This window comes from Triticum urartu, chromosome 6A, assembly GCF_056163025.1.
Source record: "Triticum urartu cultivar PI428250 chromosome 6A, HENAU_Tu73, whole genome shotgun sequence".
Taxonomy (NCBI): Eukaryota; Viridiplantae; Streptophyta; class Magnoliopsida; order Poales; family Poaceae; genus Triticum; species Triticum urartu.
In genome coordinates, this window is record NC_141878.1 from 428,286,124 (window position 1) to 428,298,905 (window position 12,782).

The 12,782-nt window shown below is 46.5% G+C and overlaps 2 protein-coding genes across 2 annotated transcripts; both read left to right on the forward strand.

Annotated features, from left to right (window-relative positions):
- The first annotated feature begins 3,388 nt into the window (after positions 1-3,388).
- Positions 3,389-6,676, forward strand: LOC125513763 (uncharacterized). The gene is made up of 5 exons (XM_087528220.1): positions 3,389-3,543; positions 3,635-3,910; positions 4,162-4,415; positions 4,513-4,818; positions 4,935-6,676. Exons 1-3 carry the CDS (start codon positions 3,515-3,517, stop codon positions 4,211-4,213), a joined length of 357 nt encoding a protein of 118 aa, XP_087384346.1. The 5' UTR covers positions 3,389-3,514; the 3' UTR covers positions 4,214-4,415; positions 4,513-4,818; positions 4,935-6,676.
- Positions 6,677-6,743: 67 nt separating this feature from the next.
- LOC125513764 (uncharacterized) lies at positions 6,744-8,767 on the forward strand. Its single transcript, XM_087528221.1, has 3 exons — positions 6,744-7,167; positions 7,254-7,355; positions 7,474-8,767. The coding sequence occupies exons 1-3, from the start codon at positions 7,087-7,089 to the stop codon at positions 7,630-7,632; spliced, it is 342 nt and encodes a 113-aa protein (XP_087384347.1). The 5' UTR covers positions 6,744-7,086; the 3' UTR covers positions 7,633-8,767.
- Positions 8,768-12,782: the final 4,015 nt, after the last annotated feature.

A 12,782-nucleotide genomic window follows, 5' to 3' on the forward strand; every position in this document is an offset into this window, starting at 1 on the left:
TGTCCATGGAGAAGAGGACCTACATGAACCGGATGAATCAGGTTAGTAAAATAAATTTGTGTTGAAACTACATTGACAACGTACAAGCGACAAGACAAACAATTTTCAAAAGTGCCTGTTATAGAAAGCCAAGACCGTAAAAATATTCTCTATTCATAGTTAAATTTGTCAAAAAGAAATCTTGACCTGTGTTATGACTTTTGATTTTCAAAATCGTGCATGAAGAACTCCAGCCCGCACGTCACTTCAATCTAAACACGGGGCAATGTCTTGAGGTAGAAGATGAACATGAGGCTGATGTTGCTCAAGGAGAAGAGGACCTGCATGAATCAGATGAATCGGGTAAGTAAGATAAATTTATGTTTAATTAAAATCTTATTCAACTACTCACATGACCACATCTTGTAGATGACGAACTTGAAGACCAAGGTGGTGTTTTCCAAAGCATGGAAGAGGAAGTGCAAGCAATGGATGAAGCATTACAGAACCTTCAAGTTGACGAGGATGACTATGGTGTGTATGCAGGCTGGTGTCTGATAGGCTGGTGTCTAACAATTTAGATGAGCTAATAAACAATGTGCATCATGAATATGATGCCTATGATGCTGATAAGATAAACAGAATTTTCCTAACACTACAAAGTTGCTTAATTGAGGTCATGAAGAGAGGTGGAGGCAATGACTACAAGATCCCTCACATGTACAAGGATGGCCTAGAATGAGCAGGAAATCTTCCTAATGTTTTAGACTGCGATCGCGAACTATATGAGAGCATCACGCAGGCCTTAGCTGACTAGGAGTTGTAATATTAGATGTGGTGCAATGCTGTACTTTTGCAATGCTGGACTTTGGGTTAAAATTATTTATCCAACTGTTTATTTAGTATGCACAAAATTGATATTTTCATATCCAACATCTAGCATCTGTAACTTCAAAGACCAGGACTTATTGTTCGTTCGTCAACATAATACAAATTATGCAACCGAAAATTGTAACGACACTGTCATCTACCAACCATAGTACGAATCGAAGATTGCATCAGCCGACCTACTTGATAAGATTGCAATGATATGCAGCCACACTTAGATTGCATCCAGCCAACTACTTTTCATACTTGACAAGATTAAACTGATTTGCATCTGGCCAGACTAAAGCCGGACTAATTGACAAGATAACCGTTGTATTGCAACGGATCATGCAAGCCTCAACGTTAGAGACCAAGACTTGATTATTCATTCATGGAGTACAGCTTGCATCGCCAAACTTACAGAGCTACTGGTACTCACGGAGTAGTAGAATTGCTTGTCTTCTCCACGGCGTCCTGGTCAGCCCCAAGACCAGCTTTCCCGGCACCTGCCGGTGCGCCGTTTTGCCCAGCACTTGCCGCCGGGCCGTCCTGCCCAGCCGCATGAACCGCTCCACCACAGGGTACAGTGCCTACGTGCCCGACACCGGCTTCACCGCCAACCCCTGCTCCATCTACCAGCTCTAAGTACCTGGAAATTTTTGCTCCGACGCCGCTCCGCCGAACTCGATTGGTCTTCGAGGACGGAACCTGGCTGCCAGAGCACGGCGAGGGCCTCCAGATCCAGATCCACCGCGGCCGCGTGTTCCGCCGCCGGCCGTCGCGACGGCCTTGACTTGCTGGCCATCGCCGGCTTCTTCTCCTCCGCCGCCTTCCATGGATGCGGTTTGATGCACACCTTACCGGCAGCTTATATGGACCGGGTGCCATTAATCTCTGCATCACCAGCAATGGCGTTGGATTGGATGATTGACTCTCTGTGATGTGGGATTGGATCGGGAGGGAGAGAGTTTGGGGGGAGAGGAGGAAGACCGGCTTCGATTTGGGGGAGGACGAGAGGATTGGGTTGTCGCTCGGTGCGGTGACCTCGAGGCATAGACCAGGGGGGTGAATGGAAAATTACCAGCGGGGGAGCCAGATGTACACTTATTTTGGAAAAAAATTAGGAGCCAGACGTACGCTCTTTGGCGGACGGAGGGAGTATTATGCATTAGAGAGGTAGTATCATAGACTAGTATCATATGCATGATACTATTATATGATACTCCCCATTACAACCAGCCTAAGGAAGCGGACCACCACTATCGCTGTTGTTTACGCCAACAGGTGCCCTCCTGTATCTTTTCCTCTCATTGGACGCTTTTCCCAAGGTCTCCTCTGGAAAAATTCAGCTAGGCGAACAACGGACAGTCGGCATTAAACCGGAGTTTTGCGAAGGATGGTCATTCAGCTGAAGAGATCTCGTTTTCCCTGATTATCAATGACAGTCAAGTCAAATGTATCCACTTGCATGTCTTCATCTGTGGCCTTAATACCAACCGCACGGGCAACGCTTTCCTCATTGCCATCTACACAGGCGGGTAGCTGGTGTGGAGACCCGGCGACGGGCGGGGTGGAGCAGAGGCAGCAGGCTGGCGCGGGGCGGTAGCCGGCTGGGCGTGCGAGAGCCGGCGCTAAGCGGGTCAGGCGCGCGGAGGCAGGAACCAGCGCGAAGTAGCGGAGGCGCAGGCTCGCGAAACGCGAGGTCGGTCGTAGGTTGAACAAGATGTCGATTCAAACACGAGGCGGCTTATAGGCGGAGGCGACTCAGAAGGGCGCCGGCATACATGCGGCGGCGAGGCGGAGTCGGAGTCAGACGACCCGCAAACCGGCAGCGATTCTGAGCGATGAAAGCAAGGCCGTGGCAGCTGCTCGGAAGCGGTGAGCAACGGCGCCTGTGGCCGGCTCAGCAGTAGTGGAGGCCGAGGAGGCCCATGGCAGAGGAGGGCAATGGCGGGGCGCCGGTTTGCGATCCGAGGTGCGGCGGCTCAGTGCACTGAGAGGCAGCGACGCAGAGGCGGGTCATGGCGATGACTCGGGGATGCAGACAGAGGCGAGACGAGGCAGCGTCGGAGGCGTGAACCGGCGAGACGGAGGTGTGGTGCAGAGAGCCCTCACAGCAGCGAAGAGCCATGGCGGGGCGCCGGTTTGAGGCCGCAACGGCAGAGGCATGCCGGCCATAGCAGAGCTACAGTAGCAGAGGCGAGGCGGGTCATGGTCCTGACGGGTTGGAAGCGTTGCTGCTCGTCTCAGCCGCAGAAGCAGCAGGCGTTCGAGGCAAAGATGTCAGGCCAGTGGTGCGAAGCTGGGTCAAGCGCGGATGCGGCAGCTCGAAGGGACGTGGAGTTATTGGACCCGAGCTCAAATGAGCTCGTTATCCTGGGCGTTCAGTACTACATATAGATCTGGGCCATTTCTTTATACAATTGCTCGTGGGCTGCTGGAAAAGGGACACTGTTGAGAAATACGTATGCGGTGGGCTGACGGCCGTTCGACTAAGACGAGGCGAGCCGTGGACCAGAATCGCCGTGCACGTCTGATCCGTGGATTAGGTTGTTGCCTTTTCCGGTTGGTGGGGTCAGGGGGAAATGGATGCACCGTCTAGTGTCTTCTCGGCCTATTGCAGGTTGGGGACTGGAGTCGTCGAGAGAAGGCGAGCCGGCGACAGACCATGGAGTTCTTGATGCAGTCCATACGCGGGTATGTAAATCCTTCTTTTTCCCATGGTTTAGTCCCTGAATTAGTGATCTGTATTTAGTGCTTGAGATGGATTTGGTTCCTCATCGAACAGATCCTCTTTCCTGGAGGAGGCAGGCGAGAGTATGGTGCCACCTCCTGTGCCGGAGCAGCAACTGCCGGATCAGGGTGTGGTGGAGCAGGCACCGGCGATGAGAGATGGACTGGTGGCGGAGCAGGGTGCGGGGGAGCTAGCACCGGCGGATGGCAGCGCGGACGCCCAGATCTTGGCGGTCGCTAACGCGGCGGTGGAAAGGAGGGAGATATCCCCCCCGGCTTTGGAACTGTCAACCGGAAAGATGAATCCCCGAGCCCCTGGGTGGAACAAAAGGTTAGTGATGTATTTGATCATGCATTCAATTTGGAGCAGGATAAAATGAGTCATAGTTTTGCTCAGTTAGTGTATGGATTATGACAGAATAGGAAGGAAAATCATATTTTTGCAGGATTTAAAAAATTCAAGGTGAGTTTAGAAAAATTGACTGCTGGATTAGAAGAACTAGGGCATAAGATGCACTTAGTTAATATGATATGATGGTTGAAACCTTGGAAACTAATTTCATAGTTGCCTGCTTTCGCAAGGTTGACGATTGGAGCTGCAGCACCTTGCCCAAACCCGCGCCAATGCATTTGAGAAGGCTGTCAGGAGCTTTGTTGGGAACCCAGCTGATAATATGATTACATTAGTTATTGGCACTAGATTTGACTCGGTGGGTGAGGCGTATGACTTCTAGAATTTGTACTCATGGGACAAGGGCTTTGGCATTTGATACAATAAGATCCAGCTGAACGTGGAGAGGACAAAATGGATGCAGGAAATAGTTTGTGGGTGTGCGGTGAGTACGAATTTTTGCTTCTAGGTACTACTTCAATGAATCAATTGAGTTGTTGTCAGGAATTACTAACTGACGAAATTTGGTAAACGTTTTGCAGGTGACAGCTGGTGTCGAGAACACAGGGTCCAAGCTTACAGTGAAGGTAGAATCAAGAATCTGATGTGGGCAAGTGGGCGCAGCAGGCTGTAGTACTCGTTTGGGGATGTCATAACATTCGACGCAACATACAGTACCAACCTATATGACATGCCTTTCGGCCTATTTGTTGGGGTTAACAAACACTTCCAGAGTGTGATTATGGCTGGTGTTCTTGTTTGCGATGAGACCTAAGAGAGTTTCAAGTGGGTTTTTTCAGAATTCGTAAGAATGATGGGTGGTTCTCCACTCGTGACAATACTTGCAGGTATTATCTATATTTGGAAAAATGATGAATCCTCCTTCTGTATTGTCGGCTAGCTGATGTATATTTTTCGTGCTACAGAGAGATGGTTGTTTATGATTTGTTCCCTTGTTTTGTAGACCAAAACCGTGCTATGGAATTGGCTATCGATAACATTATGTCAGGGGTGACACACCGGTGGTGCAAATGGCACATTTTGAAGTAAGCAAAGGAGTCGTTGGGTGCTCTGTACACAAAGAAAGTGATTTCAGGGCTGGATTTTATAAAGTGATAAACCATATGCTGACAGAAGATGAATTTGATTAAGGGTGGGAATTACTGTTGGACAAATACAAACTAAGGGCACACCCATAAATGACTCGGCTGTTCGAGATTCAGAAGAAATGGGCTAAACCTTATTTCAAGGGTTTTTTGTACAAAGACGACCAACTCACAGAGGAGTGAGAGTGCGAACCATATGCTGAAGAATCACGTGCCTCCTGGGTGCCCAATGCACATGTTTGTGCACAAATACTTGAGGCTACAATTCGACCGGGAATCAGAGGAGAACTATGAAGAGAAAAGAATGCAAATTGTAAGTGTTATCTTGAAAATCTATTTCGTACGACATTTGTGCCACTCATTGCATATAAAAGATTACTTTAGAACGATGCTGACTGATGAGAAATACAAGGAAGGCCACTCATGAGAGCAAACCTGGCAGTGGAGAGGCATGCTAGCAAGATATATACAAGGGCCATGTTTGAGCAGTTTGGTCATATATTGTACGAATGTGAAGCTTATCAGGTGGAAGAGATCGAGACACACAAGACATATGTTGCAATCCATAGCGAAGCAGAAAAGAGTAAGTGGTGTAGAGTGTCATACAAGGTAACTATGCTTGACGGAGGCAATGAATTCGACTGTGAGTGCGGACAATTTGCACACATGGGCCTACTTTGCAGTCATGTGTTGAAAGTTTGTGCTTAATGATTGCCGGTTCATTTTGATTCATTTCTGGTTGAATGATGGATTTCCCGATCCAGTATTGAGTTGTGGCTTTTCTGTCACAGGTGCTAGATTTCATTTGGGCCAAAGAAATACAAGCGAAGCATCGTGAAGAGGTGGACGAAGGATGCTCGGGACATACTGCTGCACACTTAGCACAATATCAGAAAGACAGTATGCAGAACATCCCGTACGCGTAAAGGCACTTCACCATGTAATGCATGCGATGGAGCTGGTCAGGCTCGGTGACACCAGTGTGGAAGTGTACAATCAGTTGATGGACCTCTTCAAGTCGAACTTGTCAGTAATGTTACCGTACGCAGAAATTAGAGATGGTCTTGGTCTAGAGGATAGGCTTGCAGACAAGGGAGATGTGGTGAACCAATCAAACCCAATGATAGTAGTAAGAGAACAGAACCATAGTGGGCAGCAAGCTATGGCTGATTTTGGAGAGACTGACTCGATGTCAAGGACAAGCAACTGCTTGGACGGGCTTCTGGCACCAGCGAAAAGGAAGGAGATGGGTCGGCCAACAGCGAGTAGGAAAAAATCTCCATATGAAGGACTTAGCAAGAGGACCAGATTTTGCACCATATGCCGTAGGCAAGCACACAAGCGAACAGCTTGTCCAGACCGTGGCGACATCCCAAAGCAGCGTCGGAAGCCTGCTAGATGCAAAAACTGTGGTATCGAGGGACATCGACGAAGCAACTGCACTAAGGCAATGGAACTTAGGATGCCAGGAGGAATGTAGTAGCCAAATAGGAATGGAAGTTAAGCAAAGTAACTTGTTTGTTAGGGTCTGTATTATGTAACATTCTTGTTGATGTTGTCAATTAGGATCTGAACGAAGGGTTTCAACTCTTTTACGTTATGTCTATTTTCAGGTTCAGTCATAGATGTGATACATCAGCGCGCTGTTAACCTTTGGTCGCGGGGGGGGGGGGGGATTTGACACTTTGATGTCCTCTGTTTCATACTTGCATGTTGCCTTCCATGAGCTTTTGACTGTTTTCTGTTCAGCCCTGCATGCTGTCGCTACTTGTATATATCGTCGCATTAAAATTTCTTGATTGATCAGAAGAGCTTCTTTGTGGTGGTGGTGCCATTATTGCTTATAAATTTTTTTATGTAGGTAAAAATGCTTTGGCATTGACGTCATGTAATTAGATGTAGCAGTGGCAACTCGTACGCCCAAGGAGAGAGATGGAGCTAGCTTCAGCCTTATTTTGAACTAATCTCAGGGGTAAGGTTTGAGCACACAGATCTCAGGTGTACTAGGAGATGGAGCGATCCATTGGTGATGCGTACGACTCTGTTTTGACAGGGGTCACACTGGGTGCAAGCATCGGCTGCGGCGCTGAGGTACGTGGCTCTAGTTTTTGAATTGTTTCTCCCTCTGATCTTTCTTCCTCTTGTCCCTTTTTGTAAGAATGGAAGCATGGTTTCAGTTTTCAGAAGGGGGGGTTGGTCCAGAGGCAAATGTGAACCAGGCTGCGTCTGCACGATCAGATGGGAGTGTTGTTTCCCGCATGTCGAATGGATCATTTCAGGTATGCCAATAATTTTGATGGGATGTTTCCAGAATGCAGTTCTTGTTTTGCATCAACTGTTCTTCCTTGAAGAAAACTGGGAGCTGGAACAATTTCCGGTCTTTTTGTTTTTTAACAGAGCTCGCCAGTTCACGGCCATGCGCTGGTGGCTACTGTCTACATCGATGATAAGCTTCATGTTGATCCGGAGGCTGCTATGGAACCAGAAGCAGGTGAAGTGGAGGGGACTGGCGAGCACGATCCAACTGCTACCGTCTCTGCTGACTCATGGCCATGACAGCGAGCAATGGCAGCAGAGGAATCTTGCAGTGGAAGGATGCGGGAGGAGCTGAATTAATGGGTGCCGTGGGGGGACGTCCGTTTGGTGGCTGACGACTGAGCCGTGGCTCATGATGCAACTCTTCATCTGAGCCGTGGTTGTGACAATGACGGCCGTTGCATTTAATGCGGTGGTTGAGTGGGCCACAACCTGCGAAAAAGCCCGGCATACTCCTCCAAATACAGAGTAAAATACTGACAGTGGTCCAAATCTTAGCGCTACACAACGGCTGAGATAAAGGGAACATCTGAGCTCGAGCTCAGAATATGACTTTTGAGCTCGAAGCAGATGATTTGAAGGCGGCTCCGGGTTATGGCACTGGCCAGAGACGGTTTGGGATGCGGCAGTGCACAAGGCAGCCCGGCGCAGTGGAGCCAAAGGATGGGCAACGCGCAAGGCGGCCCGGCGGCTCAGGAGGCTGGGGCACAGCGCGGCAAGGCTTGGCGGCGGTTTGGATCCCGATGGAGATGCAGACGGAGGAGCGGCCGAGCCCGTAGCTGACAATAACGGGCGGGTCAACCCGGACCGTGTCAAACCGCTTGCGCCGGGGCGGTTTAGTACAGTCATAGACGTTGACTTGGAGCAAGGATGTTGCAGGGTTAAGATCAGAGCAGCTCAGGTGTGGCGGTTCAAGGTCACAGCGGGGCGACTCACAGGCTCATGCGAGGCCGTTTTGAAGATGGTTGGCAGCAGCGCGATGACCCGCCGTGGTGCGCCGGAACAGCAGCAGGTACCACGCAGTGGGAGACACAGCCGGTAACCCATTGTCAGCGGTTCCGCGATTTAATCCGGAGAGGTTCCAAGGCAGGAGATCGACCCAGCGGCGGCTCAGCAGTGAAACAAGGCAGATCAAAGCCGCGAAAAAGCAGTAACGGCCGAACAGCATGAGGTCAAAAACGGCTCGGTGACGTTGTACGCTCATGACCCAATCCTTCTCCGAGTCATTATTGGTTTGATTTTGATCACGAAAAACATGGTCGCGGAAAACATGCCGGAGCTGCGGCTTGCTGACAGTGGTCGTAACTGGGTCGCAAAAAACATGTCGGACGCTGGTCCATGCCATTAGTAGCAGCTATATTTGTGCACCTCCTAATTTGCCTCTGGTTCCGTGTAGTACTAGGAGTAGCATCTTTCGTTGATTGATGTGATCGGACAGCCTTGGTACGCGTGCAGATTTAGCTCTTCCCGTGATGCCAAGCAAAAGACTTTTCACCCCCAACTGTTTCTCGTCCGGTTAGTCTCTAACTTGACTCACCTGCAAACTTTGATCCGGACCGGTTCATCCTTGGACTCGGTGGATTAAGACGACGCGACGGCGACGTACATAGATGGAACCTTAACTTTTCTTGCACCTGAATTTTGTATATGCTGCCGCTAAAAACTTCTCCGATCTTGACAGATGAACTTGTAGTTGATATGAATCCTTTCATACTGAATCTTTCCTTATTTGAAAATTTGCGAACTTCTCAATGCCTTGGAGAGATCCCTTCAAGAACTCAATACCACTGTGCGCAGGCCCCACGGTGGACGCCAACTGTCGTGGAATCGTCACGGCAGATGTCCTAGTGTGAGGACTTAGTCGTGAGGCCAATGCATCTTTGTAGTAGTTTGAGAGGGGTTGAGTGGAATCGAGAGACGCAACGCAAGACAAGGGTTTAGACAGCTTCGGGCCCCGGGAAACATCATCCGGTAACAACCCTACGTGCTGTTTGAGGCTACCTCTCATTATGATTATGAGGAAGTCGCCGTAAACCGGCTCTCCCAGTTAACCCTAACCCTTTAAGATTGTTTCTTATTTCTTGTCCCTCTTTGGGGAGCCCTGCCCCTCCTTATATATGTTGAAGGGGCGGGTTACATGTATAGTCCAACTCGGACTTAAGACTTAACTATTATGACTTCTCTTCTTGGGCTTCTTAACATCTTGGGCTTCATAACGTCTCGGACTTCATAACGCCTGGCAACCCAGTTACCACTGTCAGCCGGAAGTTAACTGGTGCCGGTTTAAGATTGTCTGTCGGGAGTTAACTGGTGCCGATTTAAGATTGCCTGCCGGGAGTTAACTTCTGCCGGTTTAAGATTGTCTGCCGGGAGTTAACTTCTGCCGGTTTAAGATTGTCTGCCGGTTTAAGAATATATGCTGAGTTATCATCTGACTTAACCCCTGTCTTAACTATCAGCCGGTTTAACAACCGGCCGGTTTACCGTCTGCGTTAACTGCCTGTTTTACCTGTCTGTCTTAACTGTCAGCCGGTTTAACAACCGGTCGGTTTACCGTCTGGGTTAACTGCCTGTTTTACTTGTCTGTCTTAACACCTGCCGGTTTACCACCTGCCTTGACACCTGCTGGTTTACCAAGTCCCAGCCGGGTTATAACTCCGGCCGGATCATACCGCGGGGTATATCCCCGACACTGCCCCTACTAACACTGGGAAAGGACACCGCAAGATTAAACCCAAAGCTAAGCACTTCTTCCATTGCAAGAGAAAACAATCTAGTTGGCCAAACTAAACCGATAGTTCGAAGAGAATTACAAAGATATAAAATCATGCATAAAAGAATTCAGAGAAGGCTCAAATAGTATTCATAGATAAGCTGATCATAAATCCACAATTCATCGGATCTCGACAAACACACCGCAAAAGAAGATTACATCGGATATATCTCCAAGAACATCGAGGAGAACATGGTATTGAGAATCAAAGAGAGAGAAGAAGTCATCTAGCTACTAGCTATGGACCCGTAGGTCTGAGGTAAACTACTCACGCTTCATCGGAAGGGTAATAGGGTTGATGTAGAAGCCCTCCGTGATTGAATCCCCCTCCGACAGGATGCCAGAAAAGGCCCCTAGATGGGATCTCACGCGTACAGAAGGTTGTGGCGGCGGAAAAGTGTTTTCATGGATACTTGTGGTGGTTTGAGAATATATGTGAATATATAGGCGAAAGAATTAGGTCAGGGGAGTAACGGGAGACCCAGAAGGCAGGGGGCGTGCCCTACACCCTTGTGGTCACCTCGTAGCTCTTCTGACTTGCACTCCAAGCCTCCTGGATGTCTTCTGGTCCAAGAAAAATCATCACGAAGGTTTTATTCCGTTTGGACTCCGTTTGGTATTCCTTTTCTGCGAAACTCATAAACAAGAAAAAAAAGAAACTGGCACTGGGCTCTAGGTTAATAGGTTAGTCTCAAAAATAATATAAAATAGTATATTAATGCATATAAAACATCCAAAACAGATAATATAATAGCATGGAACAATAAAAAATTATAGATGTGTTGGAGACGTATCAGAGTCCCAATTGTCCAGTGGGTGAAAATCTTGATGCTAAAATTAATATAAGTGGGTTTGGAGAGGTCAAGACTTTAGGTAGTTTTCCACCCACTATTTTGGATTTCAAGGAATTTAATTATGGTGATTTTTCTATTACTGAATGTATTTCCTTTTTGCAATCGATGTAAAATTCACCCAATGCCTATGATCAAAATAAATCTTTTACTAAACATATCTTGTATGCACTTACTAAGGCTAATGAACAAAAGCTTGAACTTTAGGTTCCATCCCTAGAAAATTAGATGATGGACGGGAACCTACTATGAAAATTAAGATCAATAATTATGAATGCAAATGCTTTATGTAATTTAGGAGCAAGTGTGTCCACTATGCCTAAAGCATTATATGATGTTCTTGGTTTTGATGATATGGCTGAATATTTGTTAAATTTGCACCTTGCGGATTATACTATAAGCCTATGGGAAGAATAAATGATGTGCTCATTATTGCAAATAGAAATTATGTTCCTGCAGAATTTATTGTTTTGGATATTGAATGCAATCTTGCATGTCCTATCATACTTGGAAGACCCTTTTTAAGAACTATAGGTGCAATTGTTGATATGAAGGAGGGAAATGTAAGGTTCCAATTTTCATTGATGAAAGGTATGGAACACTTCCCAAGAAAGAGAGTAAAGCCTCCTTATGAATCTATCATGAGAGCCACACATTATCTATTTTTAGATGACAAAACTCGATAGGGCATTAAACAATAGTGCTTGTTGGGAAGCAACCCAATATTTATCTTTACTATTTTTGGGTGTCAGCATGACTATTGCTACTGTAGTAATTATTTGGTATCTTTTCTTTTAATTTTTTTGCCAAGTTGATCCCTTGGGATGTTGCGAGTGCATGTTTCTTAGGTCCCGTGCAGAAAAAAATTGCGTCTAGTGTATGAATTTTACTTTTGTGCCAGAACGTGATCAATTCCTGAAATTTTACACAGTACTGAATTACAATTTTTCTACTATTTCCTATTTTTTAGAATTTTTGGAGTTATAGAAGTACAGTTTAATATTATATCTTTACATACTATTTTGTTTTAGACAAATTGTTGTTATGTTTTCATTATCTGCTAGTGAACCTGAAATAGAAAAACCTCCTGATAATGATAATGAAACTTCTATCTCTGATGTTGAAACTCAGTCTGGTAATGAACATTCACCTAGTGATAATGAAAAAGATAATGCTGATGTTCATGAAGACTCTCAACCTAATAATAACAGAGAACAAGACAATGATGTTGAGATAGAACCACCTGTTGATCTTGATAACCCACAACCTAAGAATAAAAGGTATGATAAAAGAGACTTTGTGGCTAGAAAACACGGTAAGGAAAGAGAACCGTGGGTTACAAAACCTATGCCTTTTCCACCTAACTCAACTAAAAAGAATGATGATGAAGTATTTGAACGCTTTGCCGAAATGCTGAGGCCAGTCTTTTTGCGTACTCGCTTGACCGATATCTTAAAAATGCCTCCTTATGCAAAGAATATGAAAGACATCATCACCAATAAGAGAAAAATACCGGAAGCTGAAATCTCCATCATGCTTGCTAATTATACTTTTAAAGATGGAGTACCTAAAAAACTTGGAGATCCGGGAGTACCAACTATACCTTGCTCCATCAAAAATAATTATGTGAAAACTGCTTTGTGTGATTTAGGAGCTGGTGTTAGTGTTATGCATTTCTCTTTATATAAAAGATTTGATTTGAATAAACTCACACCTACTGAAATATCTTTGCAAATGGCTGGTAAATCAACTGCCATACCTATCGG

What these genes read in the sequence shown, in the direction of transcription:
- LOC125513763 (XM_087528220.1), top strand. Translation starts at nt 3,515, where the DNA reads ATGGAGTTCTTGATGCAGTCCATACGCGG. An exon ending in TTGATGCAGTCCATACGCGG is followed by an intron (nt 3,544 to 3,634) that starts GTATGTAAATCC and finishes CTCATCGAACAG; the next exon opens with ATCCTCTTTCCTGGAGGAGG. An exon ending in GCCCCTGGGTGGAACAAAAG is followed by an intron (nt 3,911 to 4,161) that starts GTTAGTGATGTA and finishes TGCTTTCGCAAG; the next exon opens with GTTGACGATTGGAGCTGCAG.
- LOC125513764 (XM_087528221.1), top strand. Translation starts at nt 7,087, where the DNA reads ATGGAGCGATCCATTGGTGATGCGTACGACTCTGTTTTGACAGGGGTC. An exon ending in GCATCGGCTGCGGCGCTGAG is followed by an intron (nt 7,168 to 7,253) that starts GTACGTGGCTCT and finishes GCATGGTTTCAG; the next exon opens with TTTTCAGAAGGGGGGGTTGG. An exon ending in TGTCGAATGGATCATTTCAG is followed by an intron (nt 7,356 to 7,473) that starts GTATGCCAATAA and finishes GTTTTTTAACAG; the next exon opens with AGCTCGCCAGTTCACGGCCA.